Below are 24636 nucleotides of genomic sequence, written 5' to 3'. Positions count from 1 at the left end.
GGCATCATTCCCCAGGAAAGACTGGACTGCAGCCTGCTGGATAGGAAATGACCCTAGAGCTGGTGGTGGGGAAGGGCCAATATAAATATCACAGTCTGTTTGGTCCGTATAAGACAGTTGTTGAGTCCTAAATGGCCCCCTATTCACTATATACTGTAGTGCATTACTTTGGACTAGAGCCCTATGGGCTCTGATCAAAAGTAGTGCACAATGTAGGGATTAGGTTATCATTTTGGACACAGTGAGTTCCGCCATATAGCGTCTGTCTGAGAGATAGCAATGGCTTGTCAGTCAGGGAGCTCATATTGTGCTTCCTTTATGCATAGAATGTTTGTACCTTCGTTCATCTTAGCAGCGTATTTAATACAAAATGTGGTCAGGTCAAATTGTTCCATGTCTCTCAGATACTGTCCTCTAGAACAGAGAGAGCATGTCGAACTGGCAATACATAGTACTGTTACTGTACTCTAAAATAATGGTTGAAGTCACTTCTATAGACTTACAGTAAGCTCAAGCCTTACTTGAGAAATAACATTTATACAGCAAAAAGACACCTGTAAGTCAAGGACAATAGCTTTTATGTATGTGACAGAAAGGTCCTTTACCTCATGATATGGAAGTGATGTGCACCTGGTTTCATGGCTTGTATGATTTTCTCTCTTCAGATCATTGACCTGTTCAGATACAAATAAGATGCAGTACATGAACCATAAATGAACCATGAATTTCTTATTTAACATTTTACCTTTATTTAACTAAGCAAGTCAGTTAAGAACTTAAGAACAAATTCTTATTTTCAATGACAACCCAACAGGGGCTTGTTCAGGGGCAGAACGACAGATTTTTACCTCGTCAGCTCGGGGATTCGATCCACCAACCTTTCGGTTACTGACCCAATGCTCTAACCACTAGGCTACCTGTATCCTCTGATGTAGGTGGGGTCCATCCTTAAGGCATTGCTGAACATTCTGATAGCTACATAATTCTGACCCATCTTCAGCAGGGTGGGAAATGAACACCAGCCACTTGCCAAATGCTGGTAGATTTTGGCATTGGCTGGTACATTCATATTTATTTGAGTGTGTTTCAGCTCTAGAAGAAACAATCTGAACACTAGAGGTGAAAGCGGGGTGGGGTACAGCATAGAAGAGAAATGGGCCTGGAACAAAATAGGAGGGGCTGGTAAAATGTGTGTATCCACCAACCACTGAAGATATTTTCCCAACCTTCAGCAAGCCAGGTTCACTGGGGCCAGCGCTACAGACATGAGAGAAACATTGAGCAAAATGTAATTTCTCCATCTCCAGGGTATTCTACAGCATTCTCATTACCAGTCATTACACTTCGAGCAAGATTCTAGTTCTAAACATTAAACATTCTTATACATCGTGGAACTCTTATTCGCGCCAACACCCACCCCCCTCTCTTTCTCTTCCTGTCTCTCTCCCCTCTCTCACTCAAAGCCCCGTTGCTCTTTTCAGAAGAAAGGATCCAGACTCTGTCACAGCAAGAGGCCCAGTGGTATTACCTGTCGAGTTTGATCCCGCTTCAAAGTCGGACATGGCTCGTTGCCACTGCCGTTTCTCAGTGTAGAGCAGGCCCCAGGAAGGCACTCAGGTTCTCATGGCTGTCATTGTTGAGCACTGGTGGCACACATTGAAATAGAACACTGTATATCTGTAGTGCTCACAGTACTGCATAACATAACACTTCAGTTCAGCACACAATGGAACACATAATAATAGCCTAAGAAGCTCAGATTGTGGGGGTTACTGTAAGATAATATTGCTACTTCTTATCAAGTCCGCATATATTTTAATTAAAGATATTTAGAGTCTGTAATGGGGGGTCAGCGTTGGGAATTACATAACATTTACATTTGGGTAGGGGGGGTACTGAACACCACACTGACCAATGAGTTGGTTGACTCCATCTCTGTCAGGTCACAGGCTGATTCCTTCAGGTCCTGCAGATCCTCCCTTGTCATTCCGGATTGCCTAAGTAAAAACACCATAGAAACACAGCAGTATGATATATATATATATATATATATATATATGGTGAGATCACATTGGTGAGGTATGGTTAACTGGTTAAATTGCAATTAGCCATTTTTAGGACTCAAAGCTATATTTCAGATATATCAAAGATATTTGATATTCAGAAATATTCTATTTCACCAGGTTAAAACTGCATGATCAATTTGTCCTTGTAAATGTCATCTAACTGTCAGAGTAGTAAGGCATATTGTAATGTAATGATCAAAGAGCATCGTCAATGTTCCCCATCACATCTCAACTAAAACACTGAACAGATGGAGATTTCTGAAGTTAAGTCTGCCTGTAACTGTTCCAGTGGACTGACTGTGTCTGGCAGGGAAGTAGCCTGTCCATCTGTAAACATCAGAGGCTCAGTACTACACTACCTAGTAATTGGCTCAGTACTACACTACCTAGTAATTGGCTCAGTACTACACTACCTAGTAATTGGCTCAGTACTACACTACCTAGTAATTGGCTCAGTACTACACTACCTAGTAATTGGCTCAGTACTACACTACCTAGTAATTGGCTCAGTACTACACTACCTAGTAATTGGCTCAGTACTACACTACCTAGTAATTGGCTCAGTACCACACTACCTGGAACTTGGCTCAGTACCACACTACCTGGAACTTGGCTCAGTACCACACTACCTGGAACTTGGCTCAGTACCACACTACCTGGAACTTTGCTCAGTACTACACTACCTGTAACGAGTTTCCTCCTCTTCTTCCGAAGAGGAGAGGCGAAACGGATCAGAGGACCAATACGCGGCGTGGTAATTTTCCATGGTACTTCTTTAATGCTTTAAGGTACACATGCACAAACTAACAAAACAAGAAAACGTGAAAACTCAAATTACAGTCCTATCTGGTGCATACACAGAGACAGGAAACAATCACCCACAAACACAGTGAAACCCAGGCCACCTAAGTATGATTCTCAATCAGAGACAACTAATGACACCTGCCTCTGATTGAGAACCATACTAGGCCGAAACATCGAAATAACCAAAACATAGAAAAACAAACAGACTACCCACCCAACTCACGCCCTGACCATACTAACTAAACACAAAACACAGAAAATAAAGGTCAGAACGTGACAGTACCCCCCCCCCAAAGGTGCGGACTCCGGCCGCAAAACCTTGACCTATAGGGGAGGGTCTGGGTGGGCGTCTGTCCGCGGTGGCGGTTCTGGCGCGGGACGCGGACCCCACTTCACGATTGTCTTTGTCCGCCTTATTAACAGAACCACATCCTCCATCTCCACTATCTTACTTCCCACCAGGAACATGATGCCGAACGGGACGTACCACATGATCCAGGACACCAGCACCATGGTGGCTTCATTGAAAGCGTTGAAGAAGCGTATGAGCTCCTCCCCCTCTTCTCCCAGCTTCCTCAGTGCCACACCGAACACCATGGCAAAGAGAACCAGGCCCAAGATGTTCATACCATCTGGTTCTGTGCCCACAGGAACCATGGCAACCCCTCTCAATGACCCCACTGGACAGAGGGGCAGCTCGGGACAGAGGGGCAGAAGCTCTGGACAGAGGGGCAGGGGCTCTGGCGCCTCTGGGCTGAGGGGCTCTGGCGCCTCTGGGCTGAGGGGCTCTGGCGCCTCTGGGCTGAGGGGCTCTGGCGCCTCTGGGCTGAGGGGCTCCGGCAGCGGCGCCGGACAGGCGGGACGCTCCGGCAGCGGCGCCGGACAGGCTGGACGCTCCGGCAGCGGCGCCGGACAGGCGGGACGCTCTCCGGCAGCGGCGCCGGACAGGCGGGACGCTCCGGCAGCGGCGCCGGACAGGCGGGAGGCTCCGGCAGCGGCGCCGGACAGGCGGGAGCACCTGCAGAGAGGAGACAGAGAGACAGCCTGGTGCGTGGAGCTGCTACAGGAGGCAGCGGCGCCGGACAGGCGGGACGCTCCAGCCGCGGCGCCGGACAGGCGGGAGGCTCCGGCAGCGGCGCCGGACAGGCGGGAGGCTCCGGCAGCGGCGCCGGACAGGCGGGAGGCTCCGGCAGCGGCGCCGGACAGGCGGGAGGCTCCGGCAGCGGCGCCGGACAGGCGGGAGGCTCCGGCAGCGGCGCCGGACAGGCGGGAGGACAGGCGGGAGGCTCCGGCAGCGGCGCCGGGGACAGGGCGGGAGGCTCCGGCAGCGGCGCCGGACAGGCGGGAGGCTCCGGAGCGGCCGGACAGGCGGGAGGCTCCGGACAGGCGGGAGGCTCCGGCAGCGGCTCCGGACAGGCGGGAGGCTCCGGCAGCGGCGCCGGACAGGCGGGAGGCTCCGGCAGCGGCGCCGGACAGGCGGGAGGCTCCGGCAGCGGCGCCGGACAGGCGGGAGGCTCCGGCAGCGGCGCCGGACAGGCGGGAGCACCTGCAGAGAGGAGACAGAGAGACAGCCTGGTGCGTGGAGCTGCTACAGGAGGCAGCGGCGCCGGACAGGCGGGAGGCTCCGGCAGCGGCGCCGGACAGGCGGGAGGCTCCGGCAGCGGCGCCGGACAGGCGGGAGGCTCCGGCAGCGGCGCCGGACAGGCGGGAGGCTCCGGCAGCGGCGCCGGACAGGCGGGAGGCTCCGGACAGGCGGGAGGCTCCGGCAGCGGCGCCGGACAGGCGGGAGGCTCCGGCAGCGGCGCCGGACAGGCGGGAGGCTCCGGCAACGGCGCCGGACAGGCGGGAGGCTCCGGCAACGGCGCCGGACAGGCGGGAGCACCTGCAGGGAGGAGACAGAGAGACAGCCTGGTGCGTGGGGCTGCCACAGGAACTACCAGGCTGGGGAGACTTTCAGGAGGCTTGGTGTTAGGAGGAGCCTGAAAGACCGGGCTGTGGGGAGCACTGGAGCTCTGGTGCGCAACCTTGGCACCACTTCCCCAGGCTGGACAACTACTCGAGCCCGGACCTCAAGAGTGCAGGCACAGGTTGAACCGGGCTGTGGGTAAGCACGGAGATCTAGTGCTTACTACACGCACCTCTCCCCTAGGCTCCACTCCCACAGTTGCCCGGTACGAGCGGAGCGCAGGCAGAGGACGCACTGCACCCTCCCAGCGCCCGGAGACACAGCACGCAGAGCCGGCGCAGGATAACCTGGACCAAGACTGCGTACCGGCGACCAGACCCGCTGAGCAGGCACCATACGCCCTGGCTCAATGCCCACACTCGCATGGCACTCTCGGGGGGCTGCCCTATAGCGCACCGGGCTATGGACACGCACTGGCGACACCGTGCGCTCAACCGCATAACACGGTGCCTGACCAGTAATGCGCTGCTCATAATAAGCACGAGGAGTGAGCTCAGGTCTGCTACCTGGCTTAGTATCACACCTCGTGTGCCCCCCCCCAAAAAAAAATTTGGGGCTGCCTCTCGTACCTGTCGCACTGCCGTGCTGGCTCCTCATATTGCCGCCGCTCAGCTTTCGCTGCCTCCAGCTCTGCTTTGGGGCTGCGATTTCTCCCAGCCAACCTCATTCTCCTGTAACCTTCCTTGCATTGCTCCATCGAATCCCAGGCGGGCTCCGGCACTCTCCCTGGGTCGACCGCCCACCTATCTATCTCCTCCCAAGTTGTGTAGTCCAGATTCAGCTCTGATGCTGGCCGCTGTTGTTGTTGCTGCTGCTGCTGTCGTCGCTGTCCTTTACCACGCCGCTTGGTCCGATTGTGGTGGGTGATTCTGTAATGAGTTTCCTCCTCTTCTTCCGAAGAGGAGAGGCGAAACGGATCAGAGGACCAATACGCGGCGTGGTAATTTTCCATGGTACTTCTTTAATGCTTTAAGGTACACATGCACAAACTAACAAAACAAGAAAACGTGAAAACTCAAATTACAGTCCTATCTGGTGCATACACAGAGACAGGAAACAATCACCCACAAACACACAGTGAAACCCAGGCCACCTAAGTATGATTCTCAATCAGAGACAACTAATGACACCTGCCTCTGATTGAGAACCATACTAGGCCGAAACATCGAAATAACCAAAACATAGAAAAACAAACATAGACTACCCACCCAACTCACGCCCTGACCATACTAACTAAACACAAAACACAGAAAATAAAGGTCAGAACGTGACACTACCTAGTAATTGGCTCAGTACTACACTACCTAGTAATTGGCTCAGTACTACACTACCTGGAACTTGGCTCAGTACTACACTACCTGGAACTTGGCGCAGTACTACACTACCTGGAACTTGGCTCAGTACTACACTACCTGGAACTTGGCTCAGTACTACACTACCTGGAACTTGGCTCAGTACTACACTACCTGGAACTTGGCTCAGTACTACACTACCTGGAACTTGGCGCAGTACTACACTACCTGGAACTTGGCGCAGTACTACACTACCTTGTACTTGGCGCAGTACTACACTACCTTGTACTTGGCTCAGTACCACACTACCTTGTACTTGGCTCAGTACCACACTACCTGGAACTTGGCTCAGTACCACACTACCTGGAACTTGGCTCAGTACTATACTACCTGGAACTTGGCTCAGTACTATACTACCTGGAACTTTGCTCAGTACTACACTACCTAGTAATTGGCTCAGTACTACACTACCTAGTAATTGGCTCAGTACTACACTACCTGGAACTTGGCTCAGTACTACACTACCTGGAACTTGGCGCAGTACTACACTACCTGGAACTTGGCTCAGTACTACACTACCTGGAACTTGGCTCAGTACTACACTACCTGGAACTTGGCTCAGTACTACACTACCTGGAACTTGGCTCAGTACTACACTACCTGGAACTTGGCTCAGTACTACACTACCTGGAACTTGGCGCAGTACTACACTACCTTGTACTTGGCGCAGTACTACACTACCTTGTACTTGGCTCAGTACCACACTACCTTGTACTTGGCTCAGTACCACACTACCTTGTACTTGGCTCAGTACCACACTACCTTGTACTTGGCTCAGTACCACACTACCTTGTACTTGGCTCAGTACCACACTACCTTGTACTTGGCTCAGTACTACACTACCTGGTACTTGGCTCAGTACTACACTACCTGGTACTTGGCTCAGTACTACACTACCTAGTAATTGGCTCAGTACTACACTACTACACTCCAATCAATCAGCAACTCGGTTACCATTCAGGTCAGGAAGTGGACCAGAACGGGTTGATCATTTTCCCTCACACGGGATTAGTGGAGGAGTCCTGCCGCCAGATCCTGAACCTATGCAAGTGGGGCGGCATGGGTTAACTAAGGACGAGCGCCAACGTAGACGTGAGACCAACAGCTGCCTCTACTGTGGTAGCTCGGGACATTACATCTCCGTTTGTCCTCAGCGCCCGTTAAACTGCTCGGCTCGTTAAGTTTGGGAGGTTTATTAGCGAGCCAGTTTCAACCTCTCAAGAGCCCTGTCAGACCTCGTTTTCCTGCTACCCTCATAAATAAGAATCAGAGTTTAGCGATTTAACGCTTTCATCGATTCAGGTGCCGATGACAGCTTCATTGATGCCGACTTAGTGGAACAGCTGGGGCTTTCCAAGGAGCAATTACCGGAAGCCATTGAAGCAACCACTCTGAACGGCAGTAGTCTGGCACGGATCACTATGAGGACTGAACCGGTTAAGATGTTGTTGTCGGGGAATCATTCAGAGGTTATTTCGTTTTTCATTTTGCCTTCCCCCCCCATGTTCCTCTGGTTCTTGGATAACGCTGGCTAAGAGAACACAATCCTTCGTTCGATTGGGTGACTGGTAAGGTAACTAGTTGGAGCATTGAGTGCCATGCTAACTGCCTCAGGACTGCCTGTTCTCATGCTGTCCCCAGTCGGGTCAGTGAGTCTGCTCCTCCTGATTTGTCCCTGGTTCCTGAAACATATCACGAGTTGGGTGAGGTGTTCAGAAAGCTCAGTCACTTCCTCCCCACCGACCTTATGATTGTACTATTAAGCTGTTCCCTGGAGCTGCCTTTCCCAAGGGACGGTTATACAGTATTTCTCGACCTAAGCGGGAAGCCCTGGAGACCCACATAAAGGAGTCTCTTGCTGCAGGTCTCATTCGTCCCTCGTCATCACCCCTGGGAGCTGGATTATTTTTTGTGAGTAAGAAGGATGGCTCTCTTGGACCGTGTATTGATTATCGGGGGTTTAATGATATTACGGTCAAGAACAAGTACCCCTTGCCCTTGATGAGCTCCGCTTTCGATTCTTTACAGGGTGCTACTGTGTTTACGAAGCTTGATCTACGCAATGCGTATCATCTGGTTCGGATCAAAGAGGGGGACGAGTGGTTGACTGGATTCAATACACCTATGGGACATTTCGAGTACCAGGTGATGCCGTTTGGACTTTCCAACGCTCCAGCAGTGTTCCAAAGTTTGGTGAATGACGTGCTGAGGGATATGATCGGTCTGTTTGTGTTCGTTTACCTGGATGACATCCTGATTTTCTCCAAGGAGCTTTCCAGCCACATCCAGCATGTTAAGCAGGTCCTGCAGCGGTTATTGGAGAACCGTCTGTTTGTGAAGGCAGAGAAGTGTGATTTTCACGCCCACACTACATCCTTCCTCAGGTACATCATCTCCAGGGGTGAGATCAAGATGGACCAAGAGAAGGTTCGGGCGGTTCGGGATTGGGCACGGCCCGGTACGAGATTGCAGCTCCAGAGATTCCTGGGATTTGCGAACTTCTATTGGAGGTTTATCCGTGATTACAGCCGGGTGGCCGCCCCTTTAACTGCTCTGACGTCGTGCACCAGAAGTTTCTGTTGGACTCCTGAGGCAGACCGAGCATTTCTGAACTTGAAGAGCCGATTTCTCTCTCAACCTGACACTTCCTGTCAGTTTGTTGTTGAGGTGGATGCGTCTGATGTGGGGTTGGGCGCCATCCTGTCCCAGCGTAGCTCCACTGATGGTAAACTCCATCCCTGCGCCTTCTACTCTTGTCGTCTTTCACCAGCTGAGAGAAACTACGATGTGGGTAACCGGGAGCTTCTCGTTGTGAAGCTTGCCTTGGAGTGGCGTCACTGGTTGGAGGGAGCGGAGCAACCGTTTGTGGTCTGGACTGACCACAAGAATCTGGCTTACGTGCAATCAGCTAAACGTCTCAACTCCCGTCAGGCCAGGTGGGCTTTGTTTTTTGGACGCTTCAATTTTTCCCTGACGTTCCGACCTGGGTCGAAGAATGGCAAAGCGGACGCCTTGTCCCGGATGTTCTCCAAGACGGATGAGAGTGGGGCCAAGACTGAGACTATTCTTCCCCAGAACCTTGTCGTGGGAGCCGTTACATGGAGGATTGAGGAGGATGTGATGGCGGCCCTTCGGACGCAGCCCGGCCCCGGTAACGGTCCACCCGGTCGGTTGTTCGTACCCGAGTCGGTCCGTTCTGCTGTTCTTCAGTGGTCCCACGCCAGCAAGATAGCTTGTCACCCTGGCCTTGCTCCGACTATGGCGCTACTGCACAGACTATTTTGGTGGCCTGCCATGGGAGAAGATACCCGGAGGTTTGTTGCCGCATGTCCTGTTTGTGCTCAGAACAAAAGTACCAATCGGCCCAGCTCTGGGCTTCTTCACCCCCTTACCTATTCCTCGGCGACCTTGGTCGCATCTGGCCCTGGATTTTGTCACGGGATTGCCCCCTTCTGTTGGGAACAGGCTCATTCTGACCATTGTGGACAGATTCAGCAAGTTTGCTCATTTTGTCCCTCTCTCCAAGCTTCCATCTGCCACGGAGACGTCCGAGATCCTGGTTAGGGAGGTTTTCAGGGTCCACGGATTTCCCAGTGACATTGTTTCTGACCGTGGTCCTCAGTTTACCTCTGCTGTCTGGAGATCCTTCTGTTTGGCCATTGGAGCTACAGTCAGTCTCACTTCTGGATTTCACCCACAATCTAATGGTCAGGCGGAGAGAGCCAACCAGAAGATGGAGTCCACGCTGCGTTGTCTTGTCTCCTCTGATCCCACCTCTTGGTCATCTCAATTACCCTGGGTCGAGTATGCCCATAATACCCTTCCTTCATCTGCCACTGGGATGTCCCTCTTCCAATGCCTGTACGGATACCAACCTCCCTTGTTTCCTTCTCAGGAGAGGGATATTTCGGTTCCTTCTGTCCAGGCCCACATTCGTCGTTGCCACCGGACCTGGCATCGGGCCAGGAAGGTCCTCCTTAGAGTTTCTGACCGGTATCAGATCCAGGCAAATCGTCGCCGTATTCCTGCTCCCGCTTATACCATCGGAGATAAGGTTTGGTTGGCTACACGGGATCTTCCTCTACGGACTGAGTCGAGGAAACTGTCACCAAAGTTCATTGGTCCGTTTGTGGTGGAGAGAATCATTAACCCTGTTGTGGTCCGACTCAAATTGCCGGCAACGCTTCGAGTACACCCCACCTTTCATGTCTCCTGCCTCAAGCCGGTTCTCCACAGTCCTCTGTTGCCTCCTCGTCCTCCTCCTCCTCGGATGATCGGAGGTGGTCCTGCCTACACGGTGCGCCGCATAATGGATTCCAGACGGCAGGGTCGAGGTTTCCAATATCTTGTGGATTGGGAAGGATACGGTCCAGAGGAGAGGATTTGGATTCCTCGGCGTCAGATCCTTGATGACGACCTGCTTCGTGACTTCTACCGCCTCCACCCTGGCGCTCCAGGTAGTCCGCCCGGTGGCGTTCGTCGGAGGGGGGGTACTGTCACGAATCCCGCTTCCTGAGTCTGTGTTTGCCTGTGTTTCTGTCCTGGAGTGTGTTTCCGGTGTCCTGGAACGCACCCTGTCTGGTTGCCGGGCGAATTAGCTTGTTGGGAGATCGATGTTCACCCGCACCTGTATCCCATCAGTAATCTGCACACCTGTCCTGATCATCACCTCTCCCCTTCAAAAGCTCTGACCTGACATCATTCCCTGCCGGATCGTTAGCCATGAACAGTATGTTGTGCCATAGTATCAGCCTCAAGTTGGATAGAATTTGTTTAGTTGTTTTTTACGTATTGCTTGCCTTGAACTTATCTCCGTTTGTTCTGTCTTCAGTTACTCACCCGGATCATTTACCCCATTCCCGCCTGGTCGTCGGAGGATTCCGCTACCCCATTGGATCCACCTATTTACTCCCATCAACTCACCACCGCTGCCCGCTACGCCACCTGGATATATCTACCCATTCACATTCACTTGTAAATAAATACTCACCTTCTTCCTACTCTCCTTGTCCTGGTCTGCTTCTGGGTTCGATTTTGAAAGAACGTGACAGGTACACGTCAATTAGCCTATCAGAAGCTTCTAAAGTCATGACATTTTTCTGGAATGTTCCAAGCTGTTTAAAGGCACAGTCAACTTAGTGTATGTAAACTTCCGACTTCAACTATATATGTTTATATGTATATCACTTAAATTCCACATTTAGCTATAACATCCAAGTTTTGGACATCCTATGAAGCAGAGCCTGGAAGAGATTTAATTTGACCTGTGTCTGTCAGGCTGGGTAGCAATGTGTTGTAGTGCTACCCTCTGTTGGTGAAACAGTGGTGGTGCAGTGAATTGGCTGGAGGTGTGACAGACCAGGGAAGTCTGCTCCAGAGGCAGGGCCTGGCTGACTGCGGTTGTACAAAGATGGTGAATGGTATTGTATTAATCTGCACTGTGGGAGAGCAATACAACAGTGATTTAGTAAAATGTTGTGATATGCTTCCTTAGCCAGTCTGTTCGTGTCATCATCCACCTCCTTGTCACTGGCTTGACAATGACAACAATTGAGTTGGCAATAGCATAAATACATCTAGGACCAAGCTAATGCTTACTTGCCTGTATATCTAAATTGAACATAATTTCTGACTTCTGTACCTAGTCTGTAATGACACAGGTCATATAACACACCATATTATCATGTAAGGTAAAGGGATTATGGAAATGTAACTTTGAAACAAAACCCCACTGGTTTGTTACATTGAATAATGTCAATGATTCAACAACACTCCACATATTTGAAACCTCTACAATCAATACAGTGGCCTTGTGACTTGTCCCAACAGATTTAACATTCTCTGTTGCGTAAGCAGATGAGCAGGAGGTGTATTTGCTCAGATCATCCCTGCAATAACTTATCATCCCTCTTTGAACTTGCGACTCTATGTGTGGCAGCTTAGTGTTGGGAGGGAAAGGTCGGGCCTCCATCCACCACTTGACTAGGGCTTCTAACCTGACAGACACCTGACAGACACAATTTATTGGAGGATAGCATGTTGACTACGGCCTGCCACTCCTGGGATGAATCATCTCTCTGGAACTCTGGGGTAGGTAGGTAGGTAGGTATGCCTCTGCTCAGTGAGCGGAGCAAAAACCCTGTAAGGTCAACCAGAGTCATTCACCTTGTTTTCAATGAAATGAGAATTCTAGAAATGTGGACTGGAGCCAACCTGAGCACTGCCTGTCTTTTAGACTTGCTGTCGATCTAACTCTAATCCATCTACCATTGGCAGACAGGCAGGCTGGCAGCCTGGCCCCCTTATAAAGCCTCCCATCCATATCCAGCAGAAACCTTTCAGTAAACCAAAGCTCTGAAACCCCTACCTAATTAAATGGCACTTGTTTTGGTACATTTTTTTTCATGAATGGGGATAGGAGGGAGTGGAAAGGGAGTGAGTGGCACAATTCCAACTCCGGGCTTGCAATAGGAGGCAGTAAATCTGGTATCTTTGGGTGAGTAAGCAGTCAGTGATAAGGAAGTGTGTGGGTGCACTAGGCACCAGACAGACTGAGAGCAGTCGTAAGAGAGTGTTAGGCCGGGAGCATAATAATTAATCTCTTTGTCAATGGGTCTCTGAGAATGGGGTGGAGGAGTTTTGATGATAGCCTAGTCACTTCGCTTAGACTCCCTGGAACTGAGTTTACCTCCGTCCAAGACCATCCCCGCCCCAGCCATTAAAGTCAAGGTTGCAGATGGTTACCATGATAGTGAGTTGAGGTCATTGGGAAACGACTTCCTACAAAACAAGCAGCAGTCACAGCTACCTATAACTAGCCAATGACCTACTGAACTAAAAACGATGACCAAATATATCCAAGTAGTACCTTCTGTGGGAGAGCAGAGGCCATAGAGTAGTTGTCGGTCTGTCACGCTCAGACAGTGAGTCGGCCATCTTGTAGACCCCTGACTCGCTCAGTGAGTCGGCCATCTTGTAGACCCCTGATTCTCTGACAGTGAGCCAGCCATCTTGTAGACCTGTTGTGATTTAGGGAACTCAACAGGTCTTGGGGTTGGTGTCTCCCTCTTAACTCACAACATCCTCTGTGGAATTGTGGGACATCTGAGGATTACTCTGGAAAATCAGCATAAGATGTCTGTTAACTATCATACAAACATTATACAACCTTAACAGAAAGCTCAACACTTAAAATATTCTCAAATGCTCTGAGAGGCTATTTTTCAATGTCACAAGCCAAGGCAAGTCAAATGTGATAAATCTAAATACACTGCCTGTAGTCTCTCCATGACCTGTTTGTACAGGGCTAATATTATCTTCTATCTCCTCTTCTGAATCCTCTGATTTTGATTTGCGCTGTTTTCGCTTCCTTTAAAAACATGATTGAAATCAAAAACTGATCATTAAATAATAAAGTGCAATTGTTATGAGCATTTTAGACCTTTTTTAAATAACTAATACAATTATTATTATGTAACTATCACTGGGCTTATTTAATCTCTACCAAAAGTATGAAGGTCACCTTTAGTTTTTGTGACCATTCAGCATATTCTCAATTGTTAGGCTGTTATCCTATTGTCACCTAATTGTCTGCATTGTAGCTGTCCCCCACATAGAAATAGAATGAATTAATTCTATGGTCCCCCAGCACTCTCCCCATCAGCCCCTTGATCATCTGGTCTGAGGCGGACGACATATCACCGCCTCCTCTCTGTAGGGAGGCAATAATCTCATCCACCATTCTCCCTCTGCCAAGCCCCATAGCCGTGGCCACTGACTCCTCGGGGTCTTCTGCTGGGAGTCTGAGTCCTCCTGGCCCTCTTCCTCAGCCCCTATGATCCCCGGGCCTCATGAAGCTGCTCTGTGGTGAACTTGACAGTACAGATGCTGTTGTCAGTGGAAGTCCTTGGTGTAGATGTAGACCTATCTTTCGGTTTCCTAATTTTCTTTTTTTTTATCTTCCGCAGGGGCGTTCCCGTGGGATTGGTCGAGTCCTCACTGTTCCTGCTCTCATCCGTGCTGTCCAAGCTCAGAGCCTGACATCTGCTGAGGAAGTTTGATCTCCGGACACGCCTCTCAGCTGCTTCCTTCTCCAAGATAGACACCTGCTCTGACTCCTTCTTGCTCTTGTATATACACATCCTGGTCCCTGTTGCTGGCCTCTCTGGTCCTGGGCTTTTAAGGAGACTGTGGCCTCATGGACAGTGCCTGCTAGCTGAGGTATGGCCGGCTTCAAGGCAGGTTTGTGCTCTGGAGGACACAGTACCAAATGAACTGAATCAATAGCATTGCTGACATCTCTCTCCACTGATTCCTTACATATGTGTTATCCCTTGACTCTTGCTCACCTCTCTGACTTCCTTTAAGGGATGTCTGGTAGTAGTGCGCTCTGTGGTAAGGAGGCAGGTGGGGATTGTAGCAGGTCTGCATGGAACTCCAACGGGCTGTCTGACCCTGCAGACATCGTTGAGGTCTTGTTTTGGGGTGCGTCCGACGTCCCTCTGTAGCCTCTTCCATCAGTCCTCATGACTCCAGTGTGTGGGGGGAGTCTGCTGGCTGGGCTATTGTGCTGTCGTTGCGTGGAAGTTGAAAAACAGCTGATTCATTTTTAGGAAGTCACGCTGGGACTCTTGCGTAGAGCCTCTAACTCTTCCCTCAGCTTCAGCTCCTCTGTGGCTCTGATCTTCTTATTTCTCAGCATGTTGCCCTGTGTCTATCAACATGACCAAGTGTTGGAAAGTGAAACATGTAAAAAAAAAAAAATAAAGTACAGTACTGAAGATGAAATAATTTAATGGGTGATAATGAAACATCAATTAAAATGAGTAAAAAAACAGCAATAATAAAATCTAAAATGATTGGTAAATCTCTGTTGTCACTAATTATGCTTCTCTATGGGATTACTCAATAATTGATGATCAAGCTGTTGATGTTAAGATTGTTGTTACTGTGTTACAAAGTAGGAGCACTGTCAGCCTAACCAACAACAGCTTCATCGTGTAGATTTAGTTGGTAATGAAGTTTGAAAGATGTCAAATGCCCAGTTAGCTATAATGTTGCCAGTGAACCACTTTAAAAAATATATAGGAAGCATAAGTTTTTACTCACCAGAGTAACAACACAGTGTGGTCAAATACTTTAACTTAGTTGTAGTCACAATCTGGTTAACTATAACTACAAACAGTTATGTTTTAGGGTTTTTACATATTTATTAACTTATTTCTGTATATCTTTGGGACTACCCACAATGCACTATTTCTCAGTCATATGGAGAACCGGTGTTAACTAGCTAGTTCCAGCTGGCTAACGTTAACTATTAGCCATGCTAGCATGTAATTACTTTCCAAACCAAGTGCTGGAGAACAACTATGTAGAAACCATATAAATGAATGTGAAAAACTGCAACACCTCTTCTCCTGTGTGTTTGGTAGTGGTATTCGAGCGAGCGTTGTCGTAGTTTTCCGTTGTTTGTAGCTAGTGCAGTAATACCCACAAGGAAAGGGTTACGACTCATTTGTGTCCCAAGAATTAGATGCAAGCTTTGAAGTGGGAGCGGTGTGTCCAATCGAAGCGAGTGGATTGGAGTATTGGAATCGTGCGCATGTCTACTGTATGTATGCACTGCTCATTTCACCCCAGAGGACTTTGATGACTTAGTATAACCAGCGGAAGGCAGAATGAGACTGACTGAAACCGAGCTTGAATGTGAAGCCTTCAACCTCTATTTCCTACCGACCTACCGGTACAGTACATCACGAGTGTCAACAATGATGGAGATATACTGAGTAAATTCAATGTGGATTTACCTCACTATATCGCTATTAGATTAGCTAGCTAGCTGACTCTCCCTTGCCTAGGCCGGTGAAACGGCCTCCCTCTGAAGGCCTCTACTTGGTTCTTCTTTGACTTTGGTAGCTAACTCAGCTGTCAATCAGTAAGTTTCCGCTCCCTCTACTTGATCTGCAGGCTTTTTTTGTGTTCTGTGGGTTCCTGCCTGTGCTAGACTAGTTGTTCTCTGGCTTACTACTTAGCTATGTCGACAATGGTGGTTGGCTAGCTCGGCTAGTTTGCAGGCTTGGCTAGCTACAAGGCTAAAATGACTAACTTTAGCTGGCTGGCTTGCTGGCTGAGGTAATTGCATATACCGGTAACATTGTTTGATGACTGATTAGATGGTGTAATGTATACCAAAACGTTGGTTTACTTTAATGTAGCTGTAAGCTAGGTGTTGATAGCAAATAGCTGACTCACGCAGTGATGGCAGGGTAGTTGGTAAGCAACCTTGCAAGCTGATTTGTAACAATACATTCATAAAGTATTTGCTTGTAAATTGGTGGAAAATTCAATTGAAACCAGTAGTCATGAGTGCAAACGATTTGGTTTAATTTTAAGTTATTTCTGTTGGGATTATTACTATAGGGAATATGCTGGCATGCCTGGTCCTCCATATTATGTCACACCTTGCAAAAACATTTTCCAATAGGACTTCAGTTCAGCATTCTTCAGAATTCTGATCAGTTTTAGTAATAACTTGAAAAATGAGGTAACTTTGCATTGGGATATTCTAATGCAAATCAATATGTTACATGTGGTTACGTTTATGCTACCTATCCTTTAATCTTCTAGAATATATTAGCTAGTTATTAGTTGCTATCTAGCTTTAACACATTAGACAATTCCAACACTTACCTTTTTCTAAAATAGTGAAGTGATAAGTCACAGCTCTTTGCTGACATTGACCGTACTTTGACGTAACTTTTGGCACTAATTTTTAAAATGTACGTCATATCTGAACATCCACCAGTGTGTTCTCAAATAAACACGTTGGCAAAATAGAGAGCCAGTTAAAAGTTGACAATCTTTTTGTAATATTTCTTCCTGGTGGCTGGGAGGACCTCCTAGCAACCACCAGACAACTGGGCAGGACAAAAAAGACTCCACCTGGGTGCAGAATCGGGACGAACTTCGGGAACGGAACAAAATAGAAAGAGTTAGCCTACATGACTATAATAATGCTCCATGCAAAGCACAGGTTGCTCTCATCAACAGAAATTGATTTTGCCATATTGTTTTTATTCTGTACTGAAGTCCTTCAGGAAATATTAACCTGTATTGTCATAAAATTCTGTATAGATTAGTAGCCTTTACTAGCCTATTCAACTGTGGAATATAATTCCTTCCTCATGTGGTGATGATAGAAATTGGCGTTTCTTTGGGGCAAATTATAGTCTTTAAAAAAAATGTTGCTTGTGCCAAAATAAACAGCAGGATGATCATAATAACTAGTGTCATAGAATGAAGCATACGATGAGTCTAATTAGGCCCTATCTGTAAAACAACCATTTTCATCTGTAGGCCTTTGATGCCCTGGCTATATCTCCCGTGACAGAATTCAAATCCAGCAGTAAGCATTATGGGAGGTTTTAATCCGGCCTGAACTAATCGATTTTCTCTCCCTAACGGCATTAGAAATCACCCTGAGATAATCCAATGTAAGGGGATAAGTATCGCTGTTATTCGCTCATTAACGGGTTTAGAATCGAAGGACGTGGCTGTAACCCCTTGTAGTGTGCAGCAGAGCCGAGGGCTATGAAGGTCTTTTCACGCATATATATGGATGTTGACAAGTTCCATCTTCTCTCCATTGACCAGCGACAATAACATTAATTTTAACATAGGCCTACGTGGGCTAAAATTAAATGCTATATGGGCATTGATGAAAAATGAATGAAAATAATATGCATTGCATCATATGGCAAAACATTAAACTAAACCTGACAGAATAATGCATATCAATGAATTATTTGTATCGGAATATCAAATATCCTCAGTACTCACGCCTTCTCATTTCTCGCAGAATTTAGCCATTTGATTCCTATAGCCCACTGTCTGTGAGCCAGAGCAAACATTGTCATGACATTGTAGGGTGCTGGCGCCCATGTGTGCATAATGGACATTTTGAAATTAGTCATAAACAGTGACGTTTTTGTTGTTTTTATTGCATCCAAATTTCCTTTATGATGTATCATAATACAGGTCTAAAAGACTAGGTTTGTAATGCTAGTTTCCAGTCTATTTGGTATATGCCTGGCGTTCTCCATGGCGTATGAAATGTATTTTGGCTATTTGTGGAACATTTCAAGTGCGTAATTATCAACAAGGAATGCCATGCTCGGCTGTCTTTCAAACCCTGCTTTCCAGCCGATCGAATGTTTACACACCTTATGAGGGTGAAAATAACTTTTTTGACTGGGCTGTTTGTCTCTGTAAAGACACAGAAGAATTGTGGACAGGGGCTGTGTGACTACAGTGAGGGAAAATGAGCCAGGAAAATGAACACACAAAAGTGGGTGTGTTATACCGTCTTCGTAATAGGGGAAGATCTACACTCAGTTCACACTGCATTCAACATCTCTTCACTTCTTTACTCTCGCCCTCCTGCAACATCCAGCCAATTACAGCACACCATTTCCTAGGATACATTTCCCCAAAACTTCAATCTGAGGAACTGCATGTTTACGATTTGTGGATTTCTACCATAATGTTGGGAACAGTGAAAATGGAAGGTCACGAAACACCAGATTGGAGCAGCTATTACAATGACGCACAAGAGGTATGTGTCTAAGTTTTCGATTTGGGTTATAGAATAAAGTGTTAACTGATTCCCAATTGTTCCGCTTTTGCAATGAATGTTTTCTATCAAACTTCATTGAGTTGGTTTCCCTCAAATTGTTCAATTAAAGTCAGTGTTGTTTGGAATATTGGGCTGTTTTTGGTGTAGATGTCACTAAATGCAAATGCATGTTCGCCAGAGGGCCAAATGCTGACTTGAGATACTTGAAATTTACAATAAGTAAAAACCCATTACATCTGTTGGTAATGCAGTCCGATAATAAGTTAGGATTTGGAACTGAATATTTACCAGACATCATGGCATATGTTTTTCAAATCATACTATTCGGAAAGAAAGTTGCAGTCAGTGCATGGAATGTTAGAACTCCATTTGAATTAGTTTGTTTGACACAAATAATAAGACGGCGTAATACACTTTCCTTGACCTCGTTGTGTTTGTGCATAATAAGCTTACGTAACATGTCAATTGAAATGTCTAATTATTATAACAAATAATTGCTTGATATGGCCTAATACAGTGGAACAATATCGAGTTCGAGATTCACAATATCTTGGACTGTTTTCATGCTGTTGTTCTCAAAATGAATCCCATGTTTTCTTGTCAAATCGAATCAATTAAATAAGTTTCGTTTCGAAATATTTTGTGTTAACCATTATTAATTATGATTGGATGTACATTAAACAGTCAATTTCAACAGAATAAAACATTTAAACTCAAGCACTTTGAATGTGTGGAAGACGAAAGCACTGTTGTGATCACATTTTATCTCATGTTATTCCAGGTATATTCACCCATGGCAAACAGCGGCATGAATGCAGGACTGGGTTCCATGAATAGTATGAACAGTTACATGAGTATGTCTACCAGTGGAAATATGACCTCCGGTTCTTTCAACATGTCCTACGCGAACCCCGGCCTGGGAGCCGGAATAAGCCCCGGTACAATGGCAGGGATGCCTCCGAACACGTCCATGAATGGAATGTGCGGCGGGGTATCGTCAATGGGCACTGCCCTTAGCCCCTCGAACATGGGCGCAATGTCGGCTCAGCAGGCTTCCATGAACGCTCTGAATCCATACGCCAGCATGAGCCCTACAATGAGCCAAATGTCCTATAACCAGCCCAACCTGAACCGAGCAAGGGACAACAAGTCGTTCAGGAGAAGCTACCCGCACGCAAAGCCTCCGTATTCATACATATCCCTGATAACCATGGCCATTCAGCAAGCACCAAGCAAGATGCTCACGCTTAGCGAAATCTACCAATGGATAATGGACCTATTTCCATACTACAGACAGAACCAACAGAGGTGGCAGAACTCTATTCGTCATTCCTTGTCTTTTAATGATTGCTTCATCAAAGTGTCTAGATCACCGGATAAGCCAGGTAAAGGCTCATACTGGGCCCTGCACCCAGATTCTGGAAATATGTTCGAGAACGGTTGTTATCTCCGCAGACAAAAGCGCTTTAAATGCGAAAATAGAAAGCTATCTTCAAGTAAAGGAGACGGAAGGAAAGACCAGTCTGGTTCTGGGTCACCTTCGAGCGACAACAGCAAGACTGGACATGTGGACCCCAACTCCCTCTCCACCTGCAACCAGTCCTCCAGCCCTCACATCATGGACCGCAGGAGCAGTAGCAGCGCCTCTGAACTAAAGAGCAGCGGGCCACCTCTCCACCCTGTGGCCAGCTCCGTCACGTCCCTGTCCTCTCTCCCTTTACCTCCGCACTCGATGGCGCACGAGTCCCAGCTGCACCTAAAAGGGGATCCCCATTACTCATTCAACCACCCCTTTTCAATAAATAATTTAATGTCATCTTCAGAGCAACAGCACAAACTAGACTTGAAAGCCTACGAGCAAGCTTTGCAATACTCCTCCTACGGCTCAAGTATGTCCTCCAGTCTACCCCTCGGTAGCGCGTCCATGGTAGGCAGAGCCATGGACCCATCCGCAATAGAGGCGTCATACTATCAAGGTGTGTATTCCAGACCGGTCCTCAACACTTCTTAGTCTCTTCTCATTTTTATAGTGCTCGACAAAAGGACAAACAGAAAACATTTATCTTATTTTTGCATGCACCTGGTGCATAAGGACTGTTACTTCAATGTATAAGAATATGTATGAGTAAAATACAATAGTCCTGTAAAGTGTTTCCAATTGAATGATTGTATATCCAGCTGTAAATCATTGCTAGTGTATTTAAAACAATTTCGAGTTTGTAAAATAATGTTGTATTCCCAAAACTTGTAGTCCCCACAATTAATATGTCCATGTGTTACAATTTGCATGAATGAAGGTCAGTCAATAAGGTCTCGTGGAACGCGTGACGCAGGTAAAGCGCAAAACACCTGTCTGTTACAGATACAGCCTACTTTTTTGAATGGATGTTGTCATTTTACGCATTGCTTTGGTTTCATTTGCTAAATATCTGACTTTTTTTTTTTAAGCAATCTTAAATTCCAAGTGGAAATGAATTATAAATCAAATGTTATTCTTTATAGGCTACAGCAAAATTCCAGTCTTTTTTGTGATATTTTTCAAACCAGAAAATGGGTGATTATGTGCAGCTTAATGTCAGCGTTTTGTCTTTCTCTGTTTTTTTGATGTCTCTGCATGTGCTTAACTTATTTCTTGTTAATTTCCAAATAAAACAAATACGATTTATTCACTGATTGTTGTAATTTGTTACCTTAATAATTTGAAGCCGTGTCTGACGCGTAAAATGTAGCCTACCACTCAATTACGCAACTGTTCCAACTTTATGCATATCCAAATAATTCAGGAACAATATTACGTTTAATTATGCCTTAAAAACATTACAATTGTAAAGGGAATGTACTAATTATATGTCCTAGATCTTCAGTCGGTGGCATATAGCCAGCTTTGTTGTTCAATCTTGTAAACTAATGCGTCATCTTACTATATCATGAATGTAACTCCATATGAAATGCGGGTTATAACCATTGATCAAAACCTCTAAAGTGCATAATATCCCCGTAAAGTTTAGAAACGCTAACTGTACCCTATTGATGGTCGCGCTTCGGTTGACGCACCGCAGGTTGTTGATCAATGAGCAAGGCTAAAGCCAACTCTAACAGAAATACAGCCACAGAGCTTTACCTCATAAAGGATTCCGGCGTGTTGTCGATGGATTTTTAACAATCTCATGGAAAGGCCAAATCATCTTTTTGTGAACCGTAACCCTACATGATGCGGCTCGTGAACTTGAACAGATTTTACTTTGATCATGGTATTTTGTAGACACACATTTTGGCTGAGTAACCGTGAAACGTGTTTAATTATCATGTAATTGCCCCCTGATGCGCAAATAACATAGATAATTGAATTGAGCGTGGTGAAAATATCGAGGAGTTATATGGGCTAAGTTTGTGCTCGGTTTGTGCTCTGTGCTTTTACCAGATTATATTTCCACTCGGACATATTCAAGTTTAGTTGTAATATAAATATTAAAACATTTTAAGAAGCCATGTTTATTTAGACTACATCTAAAACAAGTGTATTTGGAACGACTGAAAAGCTTGTCTGCGCGTGACTTGCTCTAGTCGTTACATTTACTCCAGATGAACTCACATTCATATTAACAATATTAAGACTAAAAAACTACATTTTTATAATACATTTTATTATTGTATTGTCCTTTTATATTTAAATGTTATTCTATTCAAATCAATTGGACGATAATATCCTAAATGGTGACTAATGAAAATTGTATAGTTCTACAACGATTGGATATTTCTCCTGAATAATTTTGGCCTAGGTTAATATTGCATTTTTGTCATTTTCACCAAGATAAATTATTTCTTTAATAAAATGATTGTGATTTGGGTAGCCTAGTGGTTAGAGCTTTGGACTAGTAACCCGAAGGTTGCGAGTTCAAACCCCTGAGCTGACAAGGTACAAATCTGTCGTTCTGCCCCAGAACAAGCAGTTAACCCACTGTTCCCAGGCCGTCATTAAAAATAAGAATGTGTTCTTAACTGACTTGCCTGGTTAAATATTTGTATTTTTTTTTATAAAAAAAAATGCAATTAGTCATTTCTCTACAATGACAGTGTTCATGAATCCTTTACGAGCATATCAAAGAGGGTGTTAATTAATTAATTAATTTACTGGAGAAACAATCCTAGCTCCAGATATGATCTCAATTATTTGTGTTCATACTCAGATATTTCATTGGAATACGTTTGGATCAAGGTCCCCCACCGGAATTACTTGATGGGACAGGTACAACCGTGTTCAGGCCTACTGCATGTGAAGGTGTATCATTTGAGGCAGTAGGCCTAACTTATTCAACAATCGTATGGTACTGGGCAGTAATTAGGGGCTGAATACAAATATCGACCCCAGCAGATAGCCCAAAATGCACCAAGTAATTCATTTATTTCTCCTCTTCTGTTAATCAAGCCTCTATTACAAAGTGTTCTTAGCAGATTACAATAACATAAACTCCAGTTTGTGGCAAAAATGACTACTCGTTTCCATAAGCAATCTTTGAACTTTGGACAGATCTTGTTCATTAGTTTGCCCAGCTGTTGGAAAAAAAGGTTTGTAGGGTGTCATTCAGTATGGAAATGTGAAAGAACAAATACAGAGTCAGCTTTTGCTTGATATTTGCTTATTAGATTTTAATAGTTATATATAATGCTTTATATTGATGATTGAGTCATAACTCAACGGGCAAATAGAGATATTCAATTAATATATTTGCCTGTGAAAGAGGCAATGAAATTGTTTTTTGAAAGCTATGATACAACATGTAAAATGTACAGTTCGAGCACGTCACGTTGAGACCCATACATTCGTGTTCGCTTTAGTAGGATATTTGATAAAGCTAACCCAATACATATGTTGTTGGCATAGCAACATCTTTATGCCCACAACATAGCAAAGTGAAGTAATCACTTTTGTGGGTCAATTTAGTAGACCTAATTATGGACGCAGATTAGGTTTATTATCCGAATTGTAGCATACAAATAGATCGCTACAATATGGCAACACGTGTATCTATTATTACTATCATCATCATTATTAGGCCCCTAATAATAATAGTATTACTATTATTAATAGTTTTAAATTGCCATGGGCGTATGCTATATTTCTCCCATGCAGCACATTGGAAACTTTTAATGAATTCATTCAATCTTAAATACAGTGTGACATATGTTATCCGCCAGTCCAGCCGCATGCAGTGTCCAGCATAAAGATTTAAACCAGCACCTTGTTTTCCAATTGATGTGGTATTTCTCGTTACCACATCAAAAATCCTGGAGCTTTTTTCAGCCTTATGGACAAAAATGTAGACAACAATGCGCAGACCCCTTTACTTCAAAAGCGACCATCAGCGAGCCTACCCATAGATCTTTCTTCTCAGTCTTTTCATTCTGAGTTTAGAAAGCCACTACAGGGCCAAAGCGCTTCTAATACCTTTTGATGGGGATTGAATTAATTATCTCCAATAACACAATTGTGCTTGGCCAACGAAAAGAGCAAAGCAATACCCCTTCAGATTCACAGACGAAAGAAAAGAACCTTTCAAAAGGCCGAGGGGGAAGAGGGAGAGAGCTCTATCCGAAATCAGCTTTAGAAGCAGCTGGTTTTCCATTAAAAATTATACGGAAGAAGTTTATTAGGGCTTTGTGTCCTCCTAATATGGACCGACTATGTCAGGTTGGTGGTCCCTCGGCCTGCCTCCCTTCCACCATGATGTTTTGTGTCTTCATTCATCCATTGGAGGCCACAATAAGGGACAACCCAATTTGGTTGTTTTGTTGGTTGCTGTTTTTGCAGGGTGG

At 46.0% G+C, this 24636-nt stretch overlaps 1 protein-coding gene across 1 annotated transcript; it reads left to right on the top strand.

Moving 5' to 3' along the window:
- Nucleotides 1-18603: 18603 nt before the first annotated feature.
- LOC118368108 (hepatocyte nuclear factor 3-alpha-like) lies at nucleotides 18604-21491 on the top strand. The gene is made up of 2 exons (XM_035751884.2): nucleotides 18604-18801; nucleotides 19604-21491. The coding sequence occupies exons 1-2, from the start codon at nucleotides 18730-18732 to the stop codon at nucleotides 20831-20833; spliced, it is 1302 nt and encodes a 433-aa protein (XP_035607777.1). The 5' UTR covers nucleotides 18604-18729; the 3' UTR covers nucleotides 20834-21491.
- Nucleotides 21492-24636: the final 3145 nt, after the last annotated feature.

Source organism: Oncorhynchus keta, chromosome 35 (genome assembly GCF_023373465.1).
Source record: "Oncorhynchus keta strain PuntledgeMale-10-30-2019 chromosome 35, Oket_V2, whole genome shotgun sequence".
Lineage (NCBI taxonomy): Eukaryota > Metazoa > Chordata > Actinopteri > Salmoniformes > Salmonidae > Oncorhynchus > Oncorhynchus keta.
This window is presented reverse-complemented; position numbering and strand designations above follow the sequence as displayed.

Bases quoted from the DNA above. Each gene is read 5' to 3' on its own strand.
- LOC118368108 (XM_035751884.2), top strand. From the start codon at position 18,730: ATGTTGGGAACAGTGAAAATGGAAGGTCACGAAACACCAGATTGGAGC. The intron at 18,802-19,603 runs GTATGTGTCTAA...ATGTTATTCCAG, and splicing joins ATTACAATGACGCACAAGAG to GTATATTCACCCATGGCAAA.